The sequence below is a fragment of the Macaca nemestrina genome, chromosome 1 (assembly GCF_043159975.1).
Source record: "Macaca nemestrina isolate mMacNem1 chromosome 1, mMacNem.hap1, whole genome shotgun sequence".
Classification (NCBI taxonomy): Eukaryota; Metazoa; Chordata; class Mammalia; order Primates; family Cercopithecidae; genus Macaca; species Macaca nemestrina.
In genome coordinates this window covers 32,969,808-32,990,578 of record NC_092125.1, presented here as the reverse complement: position 1 = coordinate 32,990,578, position 20,771 = coordinate 32,969,808, and the positions used below count along the sequence as shown (strand labels likewise).

General features: G+C 44.8%; 1 protein-coding gene across 7 annotated transcripts in view; it reads left to right on the top strand.

Moving 5' to 3' along the window:
* LOC105484460 (uncharacterized protein KIAA0040) overlaps positions 1 to 18,593 on the top strand; it is a 31,619-nt gene extending 13,026 nt beyond the window's left edge. For 2 of the 7 annotated variants that reach the window (XM_011746097.3, XM_011746096.3), the window contains exons 2-4: positions 2,332 to 2,405; positions 12,493 to 12,657; positions 18,043 to 18,534. In XM_011746097.3, coding sequence (XP_011744399.1) covers positions 18,176 to 18,472 — 297 coding nt within the window. In that variant the 5' untranslated portion in view covers positions 2,332 to 2,405; positions 12,493 to 12,657; positions 18,043 to 18,175 and the 3' untranslated portion in view covers positions 18,473 to 18,534. Of the gene's footprint in view, positions 1 to 2,331; positions 2,406 to 12,492; positions 12,658 to 18,042 lie in introns of all 7 variants that reach the window. The other 5 variants (XM_011746099.3, XM_011746098.3, XM_071075992.1 and 2 more) reach the window with 3 other exon arrangements.
* Positions 18,594 to 20,771: the final 2,178 nt, after the last annotated feature.

The following is a 20,771-nucleotide window of genomic DNA, read 5'->3' as shown; positions in this document are numbered from 1 at the left end:
GGGAACCCCATATCTCACAGAGTTTGAGAAATGGGAGGCTTTGTAAACTGTGAAGGGGATTGGTTGCCACTGCTTGCTGCCCTCGTTGCATTTTAGGAGTTACTTTAGTGCAGAAAGCATCTCATGGGGAAGTGGAAAACTAGAGCCCTGTGTGCCATTGGCCACTAACCAGCTTTACAATTTTGAACAAATTTGGAACAAACTTTTACTGTGAAAAGATTATTCATCTGTGAAATAGGGCAAGAGATCCCTCCCCTCTACAAATTACAGTAGATTGAAGGAAGCAATGTTTTCAGGAGCCTTCAAAAAACTAAACTAAGTTATCAGTGTAGGATATTGATCGGACTTTCACCAATCATAAATAAACCCAAGCCCAGCTGGGTGCCAGTTTGAAGGAGGGAGAACTGATTGCATCCTGTTTTTATCCCTCGCCCCCTATTCCCAAGGGATCAAGAGATAAATAGCCATTTCCTTCTGATTGGTTTGGTGATATTTCATTTCGGTTTATAATTAGATTTTTGTCTAAGGGAGAATGGATGCTATTAATAAAAGTTTTTTTTAATTTTGGTATCTGTGATTACTCTGCCTGACTGGTTAGGGCAGATTGCCAGTGAGCCCATGGCTGGGAGCTTAATCCTGCATAATCCCGAGCTCTGGTAGGGTGTACTTTCCATCACAAGCAAGGTCAGGTAAGAGAATGTGGCCACTGAAACAGTGAGGCTATTAGGTCTCCTCTGCTCACAACTTTCAGGGCCTCCTTGAGGCTGTTGCACCAGCCCCATGTTAGGCTTTCAAAGCCCCCTGTGATCTCACCAAGCTTGCCTGTGCCACCTCAGTTCTCACTCTTCCTTAGAAGGCTTCTTCGCTGCCATCCCCATCTCGAACTCTGTACCTGTTGGCCTCTGTACCTCTGTTCTGGCTTTTCCAACCTATGTAGCTCACCCCAACTCACCCTTTTCCCCACCAGAATGTCCAGCCCTCCATGTAATCACACAGCCCAGGAGCTGGCACAGCCTCCCTCTCCTCCATGATGTCCCCCGCCCCCTGTCCCCCGCTCTGATAAAACCTAAGCCAGCATTGATCTCTCTCCTTTCTAACAGTATCTGCATTTTGTCACTTTCTGGTATTTAGTTTAGTATTGAGTTACTATTATTTTTGAAACTTCAACTTTGTAGGACATTTTCAGTTTACAAAGAACTCTCATATATATTATCATTTGACTTTCACAACCACACTGAATAGTGAGGGCAATTGATGTTATCATCATTGTCTTCCCATCTTAGAAACCAGGAGCCTGAGGCTCATGAAGCTCTATGACTTGCCCTACCACTTGGCTAAGCAGAGCAGGACTTCAGTGCTCTAAGGTTCATGAAGAAACTCTTTTAGGATAAGAACCAGTTGGTACAGTTTCTTTCCCCCTCCAGCACTATGTCAGTTAACTAGTAAATACCTAACTAATACTTCTTGACCGCGAAATCCACATGCAACTACAGGAAAAATCATTCAAATGGCATATTTTATTGATGCAAACAGTTTTTATTAGTGCTATTAGCCTCTTCATGTATAAAGAACAATATGCTTGCAGCATTATTTTTATTATAGGGACTCAGTAAACAACCTAAGGGAGACTCACACACATTTTATACAAAGCTCTCCCCAGCCTCAGAGGCCAAGCAAAAGGCAGCCACAAATGTAGGTACCATTCCCTCTGCTCACACTGAAGGTGCTGCCCCCTGCCTCCTGGCAATGGATGGAATGTGCTTGTCAGAACTTGCTCAGCAGAGTGGACATGCTGGCTAGCCCTTGGAAATCTGGGGTCATTTGTACACATGGAGGACACAAGTTACCCAGCAGCGGCCTCAGCTCCACTACACAAGTAGGTGAAGGGGCTGGCCTGGTTGTGGAGAGGATTTAGGAGTGGTCTCCATCCAGCCATTCTGGGTTGGAGGCAGGAAGACCTCCCAACATTGGACCAAATTTCCCAAGAATTTCAGGCCACTTTGACTATCTGGCGGAATTGAGGAGTGACTTTTTTTTTTTTGCCATACCCCTGCAACTGCTGGGAATAATACCAATTATGACTCTAAATATTTGTACAGTTCCTAAGCGCCCAGACACACATTACATGCACTCTGTGCTTTTACCTAAGGACCCTGTGAGCAGGTACTCACTTCCACTTGTTGGTTTAATTTAGAAAGTGTATACATGTGATCAGACATTCATAATGGTACCAAAGGAATGAGAGAAAAAGCCAGTCTCCCTTCCAGCACTGCCCCCAATTTCCCTCCAAAGGGGCAGTACATGCTATCATTTTCTTGTGTATTCTTCTAGATTTTTCCCCATTTTGGAGATGAAGAAACTGAGACTCAAAGCAGCTGAGTGACCTTCCCAAGGACACACACTGAGTGAGTCATAACTGCTTCTCATTCCTCAATCCATTAGCTTCCTGTGCACTCAAACTACCCTTGAGCCAAGAATTTGGCTCCTAGGGCAAGTTACGAGAATGTGAATAAGTAAAATCAGATAAAAGTCAAAGCCAGAACAGGGGGCCTAGGCCCCACAGATTCTCCACTGAGAAGCATAACTGCCTACCCCTATGAGGCACTACAAGGACATCCACTTTCTTCTCTGGCTGCTCTAGGCCAACTGCCATCCCTAGGGCATCTTCTGCCTTCTAACTGTCATGTGTAGAGTCTTAACATTCAGAATATCTTGCTCTATCAAAGCACTCCCACCTAACATGTTACTTCTTCAAGACCCTGATACTTTGAGGGTTGGTCTGATAAAACATATGTCTGGGCTGCTAAGGGGAGATAAAGCCTAAAGTCTGGTGGGCAGCCTGCAGATAGCTCAGCCCTGAGGCCACACCATGGAGAGCTCGGAGACAAGGGCTGAGTTCCCTGGCCTCTCTGACCATCCCCACCAGCTCCCAGTGGCCTTAAGTACTTTCCAGAGGTTCTCCCACAAAGCCTTGAGGTCACCAGGCATGGATGGAGCAGAGGTGGTGGACGGGAAGGAATGAGGGGATGAGGCTGAGGGAACCCTGTGTCGAGGGGGGTTCCCCCTGCAATATGGGACACCCCCCTGCAATCCCCAGCTTAAGCAGTTTCTTCCATACATACTCCCAATTCAAGAATTTGCAATACCTGCCATCTCCTTTGGGAAGGGCATTTCAAGGATGGAGAGGAAAACGTTTGGGCATGCTGAGGGCATCAGGGAAGAGGTGACGGCTGTTCTTAGGGATAACAATATCTGCACGCAGGCAACTAAAGCTGCACGTGATGAGACTAAGCATATGTCATCTGTATCAAAGAAAGAAGGTGCTGAAGCAAAAAAAAAAAAAAGGCACGCTACTTAACCTGACACTGGATGGGTATTCAATAAGTATTTTAGCTCACTCATATATGTTCTCTGCATTCATCAACCATTATTTATCAAAACCACAAAAAAAGAACACTCCCTGCAACATTAGGAATGCAGATTTAAGCCCATGCAGAGAGGAAATAAAGATTTATCCTCAGACACATGAACTCCTCTGCACAGCCCACCCTCTGAGGCGGAAGCTGCAACCCAAAGCCTGGCAAATCTGAAATCCACCACACTGAACATTCCACAGAGGTGAGTTATTTGTAATGAGAATATTTATGCTCACTCCCTCTATGATTTGATCTTTGCATTTTAAGACTTTGCAGTAAGGTAGCTTTTGGCTTTTAATTGCCCAGAAATTTTGTTAACATTAAACGAAGGGACAAAATGGAAAGGAAAATAGAACCATATCTGTATCGCTTTTGAGTTGCATAACTGTATATTTTTGCCACTCCGTTAGTTTTCAGCTATTCCAGCCTGTAAATGTCTCCCCCACCACCACTAACGAAAAGAAATATGTCAGTCATTCTGTTATTGCCACAAAGTTTGCAGAACTCTTAAGTTCCCATCTCTAGTAGTAAAGAGAATTATGCAACTTTTAATTACCACCTGTGTGGCAGGGAGACCCTGAATGACACAAGTGTTTGGTTGTTCTCATGCTTTTTCAAAAAACACCTTTTCCTTCCAAGAGGATATGACGTTTGAACACTTAAGCATCAGTTATTGGAGTCGGCCAGAAGCAGAGGTTTCCCTTTATTTGTGGAACAGAAAAGGCAACGCCCCGCTAAACCGCTCCTAACTCACAGATGACCTCAGAGCCTTGGCTCTGGCTCTCCAAAAACAAAACTTCACCTAGACACTTTACCACACCCACAAACATTGGCTCCAAAATCCTTTACCAAACTATTTTGAAAAATGAAAATGAGAACTGTATAACCAAGATAGTTCACTGTAACCATGGCTACAGGTTTCATTAGCACTAATACCAGGATGTGGTCATATCATGTGTGTGTGTATATATATATAATATATACATACAGATGACGAACAGAAGTGTGAGTGGTATTAGAGTTCCCCTATGAATTCTCCACATTGGAAATGTAGCTTCTAATAACTACAGACTGGGGGGAAGAGAGGGGATAGGAGGGTGGAGGACTGTATCAGTAAGAGAAGCTCAGTTTTCTACTTTGAGCTTTAATTCAGCCTTTTAATATAATCCCCTAAAATACCACTACCTTGCATTGAGATTGCAGTTTTCCCTGCTCAGTGTTCTTCCACATGTCTTGTCTGTTCTTCACAATAATCTTGAGAGATATCCAGGTTGAGTGATAACCTCATTTCTCAGATGAGGAAAGGGCTCAGAAAGCTTAACTGATTTTGCCCAAGGTCAAAGGCCTGGAGGACAACTGAACTGGGACTAGGAGAGGGTCCTCTGACTCCTCGCTTAATTACACCCTTGGGCCAGCTGTTTGTATTGTGCCCAGGGGCGTTCTGATATGCATTAATTCCTCTTGCACATATCCCTCACCCTTATCATTTGTCTGATTAACCACAGATCAGGATCAATCCATCAAACTGGAGGTTAAATCTGCTATGTAAGGCTTGCCTTTTGTCCTCATTTATATTTTTAAGCCCCCTGCATGGCTCTTCTCTACATAGATGACAGCACAGAGAACATGTACCATAGTCCCTACTCCTGAGTGAGTTAAATCCAGGGGAGATGAGCTTAAAATGCTTCCAGGGACCAGGTGGGTGAACAGGACTTGGTGAAGTAGGCAGGATGGGGACTGGGGTGTGGGGTCGGGGAATGGAGAGAACACAGGCCCTTTTAAAGCTCCAGCAGATTGTGGCCATGTGGGAGGTTAGTGTGGCCAAATCTTAGGACCACATTGAGTCCTAAAGATTGAGAATTTGATATGAAACTGAAGGAAGCAGAAAAATAATACAAAGTAAAAGTGCCTGGGGGTTGGATATAGCTCCCAGACTGCCAGTGAGTGCTACGCCTATTTAGTGGAGTTTCATGCCTTGGGGCCCCAGCATATATGGGGTGATATATATTATGTGGGATGTTGTATTGCACTTCTATTCAACATGTTCGGTCCTATTAAAACATGAGCTCCTTGAGGTCACGGAAGGCATCGTAATCAAGAGTGCACCCACAGGGTGTGACGCACGTGGCAGGCTTTTACATGCTGATGGATGAATAGTTGGATGAACACCCCATCATCTTGGAAGATCCAGAAATTAAAGTCCTCAGCATTCTGACAATGGTGGTTACAGAAGGATCTTTGGACTCAGAGAGGACTAGAGTCAAACCTCTTTCTGTGCTTGAGTAACTCCATGTCTTTGGGCGAATCGCTTAATCTCTCACAGCCTCAGTTTCCTCATCTGTAGAATGGGCATAGGAAAAGCCTACCTCTTGAGTTGTTGAATGGAGACCATGTCTGTAAACCCTTGATTCCACACACAGAGTTGCACACTTAGTAAGAACTCAGCAAATGGTGGCTTTTTGATTCAACAGATCATTCCCCGTTTGTGTGAAAGGTGATAAGACTTTTGCCAACCCTCTGTTTTGAGATTTTTGGCTTCCTGAAGTATTTAAGTCAAAAGAGGACTGTCAAAAGAAAACAAATGAGCATTCTAGCTGAAATGAAGAGGAGAAAATTGATAGTGATGGACAACACAAGGCTCCCTGAGAAGTGCGATCCTGGAGGTCAGGAGGGCTGGGAGAGGGAGAAGCAACTGGGAGTGAATGGAAATAAAGTTAGCAGGAAAGCAGGGGAGAGGCAAAGGTGGCTGCCCTGATTGACTAGGGGCTGATTAACTCATTCTCTAAGCCAATTCAGTGAAAAGCTGATCAAACTCTAATTAGAGCAAAATAATTCACAAATGGATGTTTTCACCTTTCACACAATGTGAATAGTATAATAATAAATATAGTGTTTTACAGTTGTCAAGGCAATTTTAAGGCACCCACTGTGTGAAATATACTTACACAACATGCTTCACACACATTATCTCATTTACTCTGCTCAGCAATGCATTCATTCAGTCATCCATTCAGCAAGTACTTACTGCCAGTCCACTTTCTACCAGGCCCTGTGCCAGATACTGAGAGTAAAATGATGTAACACAGTGAATAAAACACCTAGCCCTCTGAGAAAGATGGTAATATCCTTGTTTACAGAAGAATAAATGGAAAAAACACTTAAGTGAATGTTCCCCAGACCCACACCATGTTAGTGGTGGAGACAGGTTTTTTTTTGGTTTGTTTTTTATTTTAGAGACAAAGTCTCACTCTGTCACCCGGGCTGGAGTGCAGTGGTGCAATCACTGTAACCTCAAACTCCCAGGCTCAAGTGATCCTCCTGCCTCAGCCTCCTGAGTAACTGGAACTATTGGCATGTGCTACCACACTTGGCTAATTTTTTTAATTTTTATTTTTGTAGAGATAGGTTCTTGCTGTGTTGCCCAGGCTGGCAAAATTCTTGACTACAAGTTATCTGGCATATGAGAAGAAAAATTAGGAAATTTCCTTGATCTTGAGGAGGTAAATATGAGGAAGTTGACTTGCTAACAGACTGGAGAAACTGTATTCACTCACATTTAGTACAGCTGGAATTTTCAGGGAATCAGACATAATTTCACATGATTAATCCTAAGGGTAACATGAGGAGAACTAACTATTCTTAGAGTGTATAGTCTGGACCCTTTGGAGAAAGATAATTAGGGATGAAAAGAGAGAAAAGGAAGGAAAGAGGAAAGGGAAAAGAGTAAAGAAGTATAAAGGAACTGGAGATTCCAGACCTTCCATAATAGAAAATCAAAGAAAGTCCACATGAAGCCTTTTTAAAATTCTTTTCATCGTTCTTAAATCATTCTCTAATTATTTCCCTGGTATCATCGTTGAGACAAGAGAGGATGTCTTTTACCTCCCCCGTATTTCCTAGCATGTCTTAATTAATACTTGACTGACTGAAAGATTGACTCATTTGAACCCAAAGTGAAATGGAGCTTTTTAATTTTCTTTTCTGCTGAACTTGAAATAGAGCATATAGTAATTAGGAAATAATCCCTTGTTATCAGAAAGTCCCAGCTACAATGGGCTCTTTGTAACTGAGCAAAAGGAAGGTAGATGATTATTTAGGAGCTGATAAAACACTCACCCCTGCCCCCACTTTCTACTGCTCTCAGTGATAGGAGATTTTCTTGATCATTATTTCTCCCTCCAGTGAGTTTTCGTGGCTGGAAGATCTGGCTGGACAGCACAATCTGCGGGTGGGTAATTATCATCAAAGTCCAGCCACAGTGTGACTGATGGTCACTTTTCTATGCCCTTTGGTGCTTCTACTCTTTCTCCCCAGTGACCTGGTTTGCCTGACAGATGATTATTCAAGATCTCATATTTTTAGAACCCTTGAATTAACTTCACTTATTCATTCATTCATTCATTCAGCTACATGCCAGACTCTGGGCATCCAAACAGAACAGGACAGGCAGGGCCCTGCTCTCATGGAGCTTATATTCTAATGCAGGAAGACAGGCAGTAAACATGGAAACCAGTGTGACAGCAGCATTGTAAGTGACTTGAGAAATTTCAAAGTGAGGAGTATCACCAAGGCAGTAGGGCAAGATGGTGAGATAGGGGTTGGCTGGGGGTTGGGCGACATTGGATTACCATACTCCATTAGAAAAGGCCTCCTGATGAGGTAACGCAGGAGGAAATTTGTATGAAAATGTATTTGAGCTGACACAATTGTTGTGAAGCAATCACGCCAAGATCTGAGGAAAACCATACCAGGCAAAGGGACAAATAGGGTCCTGAGCGAGCTGACAGTCCAGGAGTAGGTGCGTCTAGCCCACAGTGAATGGGAGAGAAGAGAATACCAGATGAGGTCCAGAGGAGGCAGGGGCCAGATGATGGCAGGGCCTGGGGATATGAGAAAGAGTTTAGATGTCATCCTTCTAGTGACAGGAAGCCAGGAGGCGTGAGCAGGGCCTGGGGGTGATATGATCTGGCTCTAGTGGGGAGAACAGGCCGCAGGGAGGGAGGAGCAAAACCAGAGAGATTGGTTAGAAGCTGCTGCAGTAACCCAGGTGAGAGGTAGCAATGGCCTCACCATGGAAATGGTGGGAAGTGAATGGAGTCAGGACACAAAGAGAGAGCAGGTAGGACCAGCTGATGAGGTAGGGGTGGGGAGGTAAAGCCGAGGAGAGAAGCTTAGTCTAAGTGTTGAAGGAATTCATTTATTTGCCCCATGTTGATTAGCACCTATGATGTGATAAACAGCTAGGGTGGTGGGGGTGGTGGAGGAAGGCGAGGCTGCGGTAATAGGAGAGTCGGATCATCAGCGAGTCCTCCTTGCTAAGGAGGTGTGATTATCATACAAGTGGTGAGCAGCCAAGCGAGGGGTGCGCAGGGAGTGCACGTTACATCCAGATTTTAGAAAGACGAATTGAAAGAAGGAAAAACTAGAGGTCATTTGAAGACCTGGACAAATAAGGTAACAATGGGGATAAAGCGGAAGGCACCTTTCTGTGCCTTTCCATACCCACAGGGCCCAAGTCCCCCTCGCTCTAAGCCCTGCTTTACTTACGATGCTCACCATGGTTCAGCCGCACTGGCTGCCCTCTCTCACGGATGTGCCTGCTCTTTCCCACTTCAGAGCTCTCACCCTTAATGTTCCTGCTACCCAAGGTCCTGCCCTTAGCGCTGTGCACACTTGGTCCTCAGCACCCCGAGATCTCAGTTCAGAGTCACCTCTGCAGAGGCCACTCCAATTATTTCCTTTATTGCACTAACATGTATACCTTCTACCTGGAGAAGAGACATAACAAGAAGTGCACAAACAAAATGTCTATCTTATGCATGACTATACCCACAGTACCAGGACAAGAACTGACACATCCTAGGAGCTCATTAAATACATTGGGGGAAGGAAAGAAGGGAAAGTAGGAAAAGACGAAAGGGCAGTTTGGTGTGGGGGTAAGGAAGGAGGCTTCTGTGTCCTACTCCACACAATGTTGGGAGAGCCCTGCAGAGAGGGGAAGGAACTATATCTAAACCCTTATAATTCAGCTCCTGAGTGATGCTTATCCATATTTTCATTCTGAAATGGTCGCCCTGAAAGAGAATGATGAATGAACTAATTTAGTCTACTGCAGGAAAACTAGAGAAAAGAGAAAATGCCTTGTAAAGGAGACCTACATAATCAAATTCATGACTCCAGAACCATCTCACATTTGAAAAAGACAAGCAAAACCATCATTAGCTAAGGAGTCAAGGGATGTTTACTTTGGCCAGCCTATTTGTTTGGGATCAAACAATCAGGACTAACTTTTATTGCCAGGCAAGGCTCTGAGGCACTCTACTTCTACTGACTCATTTCATTCTCACAACATCCTATTATTGTCAATGCCATTCTACAAATGAGAAAACAGAGCCCCAGAGAGAGGTTAACCTGCCTGATGTGATACAGCTAGTGAGTGGGAGAGCCAGAATTTGGACCCAGGATATCTGGTCCCCGAACCACTGCTCAAAAGCACTAAGGTAAACCCCTCTTGGGCCAAAGTTGCCCTATAGAAGAGTTGTTGAACACATTGCACATTTGTTATAAGCAAATCATTCTAGGGATTATATATGCAATGGTAATTAATAATCATTAGCAACTAGCTTTTTTGTCACTTGTATTAGGCAGGATAGGCTAACTGCTATAACAGAAAATCCCCAAATCTCAGTGGCTTCACCCAACAAAAGTTTATTCTAACCCATTTCATTTTTCACTGTGGTCAGCAGGGGTGCTCTGCTCCATGCAGTCATTCAGGAACACCTCCCATCTCTACCATCCCCAGGGCTCTTGGAGTCCTCCCCTGGATGCTCTGCATCTGGCCAGCCAATGAGCAAGCAGAGAGTGAACAGGGAGGTCCCATGAGAAGATTTCGGGAGCCACATTTCCTTGGCTGGAACTCAGTCACATGGCCCCACAGAGACGTAAGGGGCTGAGAAGTATGGTCACACTTGTGCTCAGAAAGAGAATATGGTGGGCATCTTGCAAAGCACTGTGTCAATGCTTATTTTTAAGGATGTTTGTAGAAGAGACCTGGCAGAAAGGTAACCTGGGCCTCAGAAGACATTGGTTCTGGCCCTGGCTGTACTAGCCACTAGCTGAGTAATCTCCCGCAAGATGCAGTCTCTTTGGTCCCAGATTTCCCATCAGTAAAGTAAGGTAATCAACCAGATGGCCCATTTCAGGAGTCTTCTAATCCAGAATGTTTACATGATAAAGCATCATTTTATTAAATAACCATGGTGCCTTAATCATTTTTCTATTGATGCTCTATTTGTGCTTTTGTTCAAAATTGCAACCATAATTGTAACATCAATTCTGAGGGAAAATTCTATCTATTTTCCTTTAATACTCAATATCTAGTTACGCATCATATATACTCTAGGGGGAAAAAACAGCTTCCGACTTTGTGTTAGGACTACTTATTTGAAGCAATTCATTAAATTGGGGAAAATGTAGATACCTGTTTCAGAATGCCTAGAGCTGGGTCTAAGTAGTAAATGTAATATTCTGCAAGCAGATCATTTACTGTGATCAGACCATTTTTGTAAAAACAGTACTTACATCTATTTGAGGGCACCTGAGCATGCCAGGTTAGCAAGGTGAGAACCATCAAGCAAATATATATCCAGAACAGCCGAGTTAATAACTACTGACTGAGGTTCCACTTCGTGCCCTCGCTGCCAGAGATCCTTGGTTTCTGAAGTGTGCGATATTATCGTAACCACAGGGATTTTGCAAGGCAGTATGGTTTGAGGGCTGGGGCAAGGTTTCGACAGGCAGGGTGGAGAGGCCTGGGGTTGAATAAGATGTTTTAAACTCCCAGGAAAGATGGTGAGGAGTCAGGTAGAGACTGATGATTTTCCTGTTTTGGAAAGAAAAAAGAAAAGAATATCCATATACAGTCCAGACTCAGAGCCCTTATAGGAGACTAGGGTTAGAAGAAGGAAAGTTGGGCACACCCAGGGACACCTCCTCTCGTGTCCCTCTGCCTGAGAGTTCTCCCACCCACATCTGCTGGAAAACACCTGAGCTACACCATCATCCCACCCTTTCCGGCCACCATCACCCTTGGCCCAGCTGTCAGTTTCCCTGGACAACTGTGATCATTTCCTCCCCCTACACCCTCTCCCATCTGTCCTCTCACACCTCAGAGAGAGTGTTCTTTATGAAATACACATCAATTATGTCCCCTCCTTGCTTTAAACCCTGTGGCTCTCACAGCAAACTCTAGCCCTCCACGTGGCTTACAAGGTCCTGTGGTGTGGGGCTGCCATTCATGGGTCCCGCCATCCACGCTCACCCCTCCACTGCTGCTGTCAGCTGCACTGTCCCTTCGGGTCGTTTTCAGTGACAGCAATGGGTCTAATTTGTTCATCTAATAAAAAGCACAATACACATATTATTTGCCTATGTTTCTAGACTTTGGGGGGGACACTTTACGGTGTATTAACAATTGAACTCATTTTTTTAAATGTAGAGAACTTCACCTGAAAAGGTACTGGAGGATTGAAGAAAAGCCTATCAAGCATATTACTTGGAAATGCTTTAAAATAAGTTTATTTTGTGTTTCAAGATTTTTCAGACACGCTAGCCGTGTGTTTGCTGTTTTTGTCATTCAGATCTTAGCTCAGTCATCCCTCATCAGACCCTTCCTAACCTCCCTGTTACCCCTTTCGTAGCATCATGGGGTCTCATTCATGGCACTCACCATAATTACACTTTCACACCTGCCTGTATTGTTCTTTGATGAATGTTTGGTTTGGTTCCCACACTAGACTTGGAGCACAGAAAGGACAGGGATCTGGTTTGTTTGTTCTGGATACACAGTTCCCAGCAGGAGTAGGTGCTCAGTAATTAGACACTGCGTGATGCCTGCTCAGACACTCATCCTGATGGTCATTTCTTTTCATCACCTTCCTTCAACCCTCTCCAGGCAGGACTGCTGGCTGCTTCTGCCATGCTGCTCCCATGTCCCCCCTACACAGAACTTAACCACAGAACTTAACCACAGAACTCATCAAACTATACTTCTATTTTTCTTTCTCCCCCTTGCTAGACTGGGCAGTGATCAGGATCTGAATGCTGGTGTTCAGCGATTGTTTACTACGTTGAACGTGACCTCTAGAAAAGCAGTTCTGGCTGAGATCCCCTGACAACACAGAATAAGAAGTAACGTGTAAGGAGGCTCCCCAAGCTGGCCATTGTGCTGCTGTGTGTGGAGGTAAACTTCTTCCCCCCTCTCCTCACCCATGATTCATTCCCTCATTTAGCACATGGCTCCTGTGCTCATAAATGAAGGTCGGCTGCTCAACTTGCTTATGCAATGGGCCTCAAACCTGACAATCGTCCAGAAACACTCGGGCTGCTTGCTACAAACATAAATTCCTGGGCCCATCCTAGACCCGACTGAATCAGGGTCTCCAGGAGCAGGATGCAGGAATCTATATTTTTAACTGCTTAAATGACTCTCCATAGCCAACAGTCCATCCTGCTGTCACCTGGGATCCTGGGCAGAGGAGCTAAAGCAAGCACAGTGATCAGCGCAACCCAAGGCAGAAAGCTCAATGGAGCCGTCTGAGCAAAGGCCCAAGGGGAGGTCTTTGCTCCCAACTGTCAGTTATAAAATGGCCCCCCACACAAATCCAGGAGTCAGCAGCCGCAGAAGAGGGGCCTCTTAAGGTTCTTATAGAGAACTGAACCTCCCACCTCCCCCTACAAGAAGGGTGACGATTTGTACCATTTGGAGGTCACTCTGGAGTTGGTCTCAGGGATTCTAATTGGGTGCCAATGTGATCCTTATTATTAACCTTTCCAGAAAGTATTTACTGTCTCACAGACACTGTTCTAGAGCTTTACATGTATTATTTTATCTAACAAACAAGAACAATGAGAGGCTGATGCAGAATAGAATGTCCTGCTCCCTTCTTGGAGAGCACCGGAAAGAACAGTAGTGTCAGGGCCAGCCCTGAACATAGCCTGCAGTAGCTTTTGGCTCTCAGAGATTGAAGCAGACCTCCCTGTGGAATGACCCACGCCTGTAACACTTCCAAGGGTCCCAAAGCCTGGGAGGGAGGCTGGGGCCTGTAGATGGCCAGCTGTTCTCCTCCACCTCACCTATGAACTCAGCAATCCTCCAGGTGCCTTCAAATGTTCCCCAAGCAACCCCTCTCCATCCTATTTCTGGATGCCAGAGTCTAGAGCAACAGCTGCAGACCTACAGAACAACCATATCAGGGAGATTACTTGTGAAGACCTTTTCATTTCAGTGAGGTGGGGGCCCATGATTCTTTGGCAATAGGGATTGACTTGGAGGTGAGGAAGGAGGAAGAAAAGCCTAGCACTAGAATTAGTCCATTGTTATTTCAAGATAACTCACTTTTTATGGATTATATTTGTGTAAATATTTTACAGTTTACAGAATGCATTAAATATATTGAACCCTTTTGATCCCCACAGTGTCATTATGAGGGAAGCTCATTAGCTTCATTTTGTAGCTGAGGTCTGGTAACTCGCCAAGGTCATGCAGGTTGACCCAAGGCACAAAACCAGACCTTCTGGCTCTGGGATCACTGTTTCCCATTGACACCTCATACATGGGTGGATAGAGGCTTGTGACAGAGGATATAGAGGTAAATAATATTTGGTTTCAAAGAAATTGAAAGCAACTTTTCCCCTCTTCTCTCTCCTCTCACCCACCCCCACAGCCACAATCAGACAGATGAGGTTGGTTGGCATCTATTGTTGGTCTTACAAAAACAGATGAATTACTTTTTAAACCGTGTCAGTGCTATTCAAAAGCCAACAAAAGGCTAGAATGTACTTCCAGGGGCCGAAGTGTGTCTTCTTTTGCATTCCGTGGAAGTTCTCACTTTTAATTCATGCCACTAAGGAGATATTTGATTGTTTTCTGGAAATGCTAATAATGCAAGACTCATAAATACTAATGAAACACTATAGATTAGCAGAGCTCAGCAAGTAACCTGGGGGGTGCCTAGAAAAGAATTCTTAGATTAAAAAATATAAAGAATACCTTTTAATCGAATTTTCCCCAGACTGGCTTCCCAAATGTTAATGAATACTCTTTGGCTGTATGGAGAGCAGCCTCAAATAAGTCCCTTAGGAATCCAGAAGTGAATTATTGACTTAGCTTTAGCTTGAAAAGAAATCTATTTATTCAAAGGCCATTTTAGGTGCCAAGGGATGGATGAGTTTAAGGCAAAAGTTGGGAGGGGTGGGAGGGCCCGAGACGTTGAGATAAACATATAATTCAAATGCATGCTTCTACTTCAGCCAACTAAGCAATCTAGTTTGGAATTTGCTTATTATACTTGGCTTTTATGACTTGATCTATCAATAGTAATAACTCCCCTGGAATGGTCAAGGCTCCCCGATGTCCGAAACCATATCTTTGTCATTCACTATTGAATCCTCAACACCCAACAGTGCATGCAACATATTAGGTGCTCAGTGAATGTTTGATAAACGGATAAGGAGTTTTAAAGAACCTTCTTAACACATTTTCCAGAGTTCTTCAGATCTTGTTATCTTTTCCTGAAAGGCAGCTCTGATCACAACATTCTCCTGTTGTAAAGCCCCCAAATAAGCACAAACCCTATGATGGCCTCTCTACCCTGGCCATGCCTACCTCCTAGCGTCCCTTCTCATCCTCTCTTCTCCCACCCTGAGCTCCAGGCTCACCAGAAGACACCCTGTTCTCCTGCTCATGTTCTAGAAGTTTCTCTGCCTGGAATGTTTGAACATCCTTTTCACTTATATTTCTCTGTCAAAATACCACGCATCTTCAAGGTCTTCCCCAAGTGGCTCCACCTTCATGAAAACTGCCCTGATGTTCTCCATGGGCTTGCCCGCCTTCCTCGCTGGCTGAATGCAGAGGGGCCCCTGATACCTGTCTGCTCCCTGCAGGAACAGCACGACCCCTGGCACAGAATAGTTGGTGAACATTTGTGGTGGTGGTGTTATCTAACATGAATCAGGAAAACTGTGAGTAGGATAAAATTAGAGAAAAGCACCCAAAGCCTTTCCACAACAGAGCAGAAAGATCCCAACAGACAGGGTCAAAAACCCACCCAAGACTGAGGTAAAAGCAAAGGTCATGGCAAAGGGAGAAGGAAAATCCAGAAAAGAGATGAGTGGCCTGAGATACAGTGTCACCAGGGCTTAGAAGCATGCTAAGGGCTGCTTTTCTCCACAGAGAACCTGGCAGCTTGACGGTGTGTGGGCAGATCCATGGCATGGGCTGTTCCTAGGCCTCAGAGGGGCTGGGGCTTGAGCAGAGCCTTGGACGAGAGGACATGACTCCTCAGGATACTTTCCTTTGTTGCATGTTGAGTTTAAGTTCGGGCAGCCATATGCTTTCTATAAACCTGCACTTGGGCAGGACTTGGTTTTTATTTTATGTATCTTCATGCATTTGGGAAATATTTAACAATGAGAAATAAGTATTTTTGCAGTCTTTCCTATAATAGACTGGGATAAGCATTTAAGTCAATCTGGGGAATAGCCAAATATTGTAAGGTTCTGTAAATCCTGGGCTGCTTGCCAAAAATGGGTTAATTCCACACAAAGGAATAGGAGGCCACAGAGTAACGCCTGTGAACAGCTCACTCCTTGGGGATCTGGAGCCAAACTCTCCAGAATGAGGGAGACCGGCTCTGGCACTCACTCACTGTGTGGCCTGAGCCTCCATCTCTTCAGCTGCAGGATGGGGGAATCACAGTACCTACTTCATAAGGGTGTCATGAAGATGAATGAGTTAATAGAGTGCCTAGAACAGTGCCTGGTATATAATTAGTGCTAACTAAAAGTTGGCTAAAGTTATTATTGTCATCCTATAGCATTTCTTTAGGCTCCATGGACCAAATGGCTCAGTAGAAGGTGCCAATTTCTACACTTGCAAAAACTATGTAAATAATGTCATGAGAGGGTGGGATTACATGCCGGCAGACCAGGACTGAGGTCAGCTGGGGCTTAGATGGGCACATGGGCACTGGGATCATGAGACATTGATAGAGCATGCTATCCAAGGAATTAGACCTCTGAGGACAATTGCTGGGGCATCAGGTAGAAAACATCACCCAGGAGGGCTGCACATGTATGCAACGAAGCCTGAGCTGATCTTGAATTCCAGGCTCAGCTCCCCAGTGTTCCCATCCATAGGCACAGCACCATCCTGTTTCTCACACAGAAGACTAAATGCAGATGAAAATGATTAGAAAAGTATCAAGTGAAATGCAAGTATAAAGTGACATCATTATCATCCTTTGTTCCTCTGCTTGCCTGGCAGCCTGGGGAGAGTGCTGAACCCATTGTCAAGGTCTGGGTGGGTCTGGGTGGGCTTGTGTGGCCTGGGTGGGTCTCCATGGCCTCAGACATGTCACCTCACTGCTCTGGACCTCAGATTCTTCATACTTAAGTGAAAGAGTTGGTTGGGATGATCTCTAGAGTGTACATCCTGAAAATCAACCACTCCTTAATATTTGGGTCCTGGGGAATATCTTACACCAACAGGCCTCTTAAATTTTCTTGAATCATGCCTGTCCTTGAAGTCTTGTTTGTACACAGGAACTTGTAATTCCAGAACTGAAGGCAGCCTCTTAAGACCTTATACTTGAGAGCTGAGCTTTAAGATATATGTGGAGGGGTGATCAGGGAAGAGGGGCAGCTCTGTACAAGCAACCAGGAGAATGGCCCCAGCTATATGCTGAGTTCAGAACAGGAGCAGGGAGGCACCCAGGAACCTCACCCTGGTTTCTAAGCACCATCACTAAGCAGCCTGCAAGGACTCCTTTCCCATGGAGAAGAAAGAGAGCAGGAGACTTTGGAGTATTTGGTCAAGGAATAGAAAACAGAGACAAGGGTAATGAGGGAGAGGAAGGTAGAAAGTGGAAAGGCAGCAAACGGTCACCTCTGGTTCTCTCAGCCTTGGAAGGAGAGGACTTTTCAGGCACAGGAATGGGATGTAAGGAGGGGAGGAGACATGGAGTAGGGAAGAGATCATGAGGGGACAGCAAGGAAAGCAGGCATGGGGCAGGATGAGGAGTGATGACCTCTTAGCCCAGAGGAGACCCAAGTCCCCTATTACAAACAGCAAGACGTAGACATCTCACCTTGTGCTTAAAGCTTCAATAAGCTTTGAAAATGGCAAGTTATGTTAATAACAGGTTACATACAGATCTGTCCCGTGGGGAGTGTGTGTTCAACATCTGTCAGTTGAGCTGCAGTGGAAAAAAGATTGAGAACTGCTGTTGCAGAAGGGTTCAGGGAAGCAACCCCTCATCAGAACACTGAACACACACATTGATTCATTTATTCCACAACTGCTGAGAACTTCCTACGTGCCAGACCTGATATACTATTCATTTTTATATCCTAAGCCCAATATAATGTGTGTACATAGCAAGAATTAGTTGATGCTTATTGATTACATGCATGCATTTATCTTGTTTATTGAGTCTCAATGCAAGTTTACTGAACCCTGGAAATCTTCAATTCCTTCCCCTTTCCTAAGCCTAAAATCTATGAAACTATTAAAATTGTAGACCAGTCCCTCTGCATTTCTCTTCAGTTGTCTGTTTTAATCCTTCAGGTGCTGTCAGTGGCATGCCCAAACCCAAAGCTGGAAGAGGAATAAATTACAAGTGGTCAAGGTTGCATCCTTTTGAGTCCAGGACCTGCTAGTAAGCCGAGAGGGTTCTCTGGCCCTAATCTAGCCAAGCACCATGGAGAGAATCAGCGCCTTCTTCAGCTCTATCTGGGACACCATCTTGACCAAACACCAAGAAGGCATCTACAACACCATCTGCCTGGGAGTCCTCCTGGGCCTGCCACTCTTGGTGATCATCACACTCCTCTTCATGTGTTGCCATTGCTGCTGGAGCCCACCAGGCAAGAGGGGCCAGCAGCCAGAGAAGAACAAGAAGAAAAAGAAGAAGAAGAAGAAGGATGAAGAAGACCTCTGGATCTCTGCTCAACCCAAACTTCTCCAGATGGAGAAGAGACCATCACTGCCTGTTTAGGTAGGCAGGAAGCAGAGGTGTTTCCTTTCTGGGGCTAAGCCTCCTTCTGACCACACACAGACATTTCAGGAACCCCTGAAATGATGCACTTTGTCCACAGAGTAACTACTCAACCAAGGAACAAACCTCAGACTAAGTGTCCCAGTGGAGGGCAGTCCCAGGGACCACGTGGACAATTCTTGGATACTGTCTTGGCAGCTATGTGTCCAATAGCAATGCTCCTTACTGCAGACCCAGGCATGCCTCTCACCTGTCTCTGGCATACCCCATATGCAAAAGCACAAAGAACATTTATCCATACCTCTTGATATGGTTTCCAAGTATGTGCACATGCACATAACACACACACACACACACACAAATTCAGGCAACAGGTACCTGGGCAAGTATATTCTGCTCATCAAATGGTCATTGGCTATGTACTTTGTTCAGGGAAGTACATTATCTATAATCACAAAAATGTCTCACGGGAAAGCCTTGCCAGATTCAGACACATATATACAAATTCATAACCAGCAAGGCCCCCATACACCATCTATTCCATAAGCCACTCAGGTTAGATATGCATGCTTTCCTATTTCTATCTCTACACATAAACTTTTATTGGAAGTACTCATAATTGGACATTCCAGCAACCTGCTACAGTCCCCACCCCTGTATGTCTTGATACAGACACACCAAGTTTATGTGCCTCTGACGCCTCACCTGTGCCAAGATATTTAAAGCGTCATGGTTCAAAATTCATTGAAAGCTCTTTTCTTGTAACTCATGACAAGGTCCGTCCTCATTGCCACTGAGAGGTGTTTAATGTGGTCCAAGACCTCTCTTTGAAACATGACCCCCCAAAACCACTCAGCAAAGTGCCTTTCTCCACAAACAGCTCTTGGTAGTAACTGCTAGAAAGCTATGGAAGCCCACTCATTTATGTCAGTGGACTGCAATTGGGTACCTGTGCAATGTATGTTTTACAGATGGAAAGGGTAAGGAGATGCTACACCTGAGCTAGGTATCTCCTATATAACCAAAGTTTCCAGCAGGGAAGGAACTAGACAATCATCAGGACAGTCTCACAGAAGGCAACACTGGAAGTGATGTCATAAGGTTGTAATGCGTGCATGGTATGGCACAGGCGGGATGCAGAGGTAATGGAGTTTAAATGAAAGTAGGATTAAGCTATAAAGAGGTTTATTTATGTTTATCTTGAAGCTCAGGCAAGTGCCTTGCACACAGTAGGTACTTATAACTGTCTGTGGTTACTGTTGGATATGTGATGTTGTTAAGGGTAAGCTTGTAATACCTCACCAATTCTCCCCAAGTGACCTTCTCTTCTAAGTGAGCCCACTAATTGCTGCAATGGATGAAATTGGGTGTTTAATGCTGCAGGTGGGTACATGTAGGTGACACGTGTGCCCTGAGGTATGTGAGGACATGTATATTAGATCCACAGTGAGCTGAGGAGGGCTTTCCCCACCAGAGAGAGGTTGGGAGGCAGAGTTAATCCACTTATAGGATGAACTGGTTGGTATTTTGATTGTATTGTGACTGTATTGCAAAGATGGACAGTTCACTCCTTGGGAGCAAGTTGTGCTCTAGAAGTTTATTTGCAAATATGCTGGGAAGCTCTCTTGAAGTATTTTCCCAAGGAAGCTATTCTACACAGTGGCAAAATTGCTATCTAATTAATAATGTAGCTAAACTATGATATTTATAGTAGCAAAAAACTAAATTCTATAAGATTGCATTAAAGGAAAGATATATTCTATTTGCTCATTTGGGCTGCCTGGTACTCACCTGCCCTCCAGGTGTACTTTAGGCCCGTGGAGAGTGGGCATTTAGTGGTGACCCTTGCACCAGGGTTTTCTAACAGATGACCCCTGTGAATCATCATTCAAACCTGCATATATTTTACAGCCAGTTGCATTTGCCCTCTCACCGTTTATGGCCGTAAACTGCCTGAGCACTCAGGCCTCCCACTCATCAACCCCTTTGACCAGAGAAAGCAGCACTCTGGTTCTCTATCCCCTTGTCATATAGAGAGTTTTTCACGGAGCCTCTGGCTGTGCCCTTCCCATAACAGAATGACTTGCCATCTGCCTGCACCAAACCCAGGGATGTGGGAGATGTCTCCCCACATCTCCCACTGCTCACCAGGACAAGCTGCCCTTCCTGTCTCCACCTCTCAGTCCCCCTAAAATGGATGGCTGGGGAGACGTGGAGGCTGACAGCTGAGACGTGGTGTCAGATATGATCTAGGAGGGCGGATCACCGGGATCCGGGACCATACAAGTAACATGGTTTC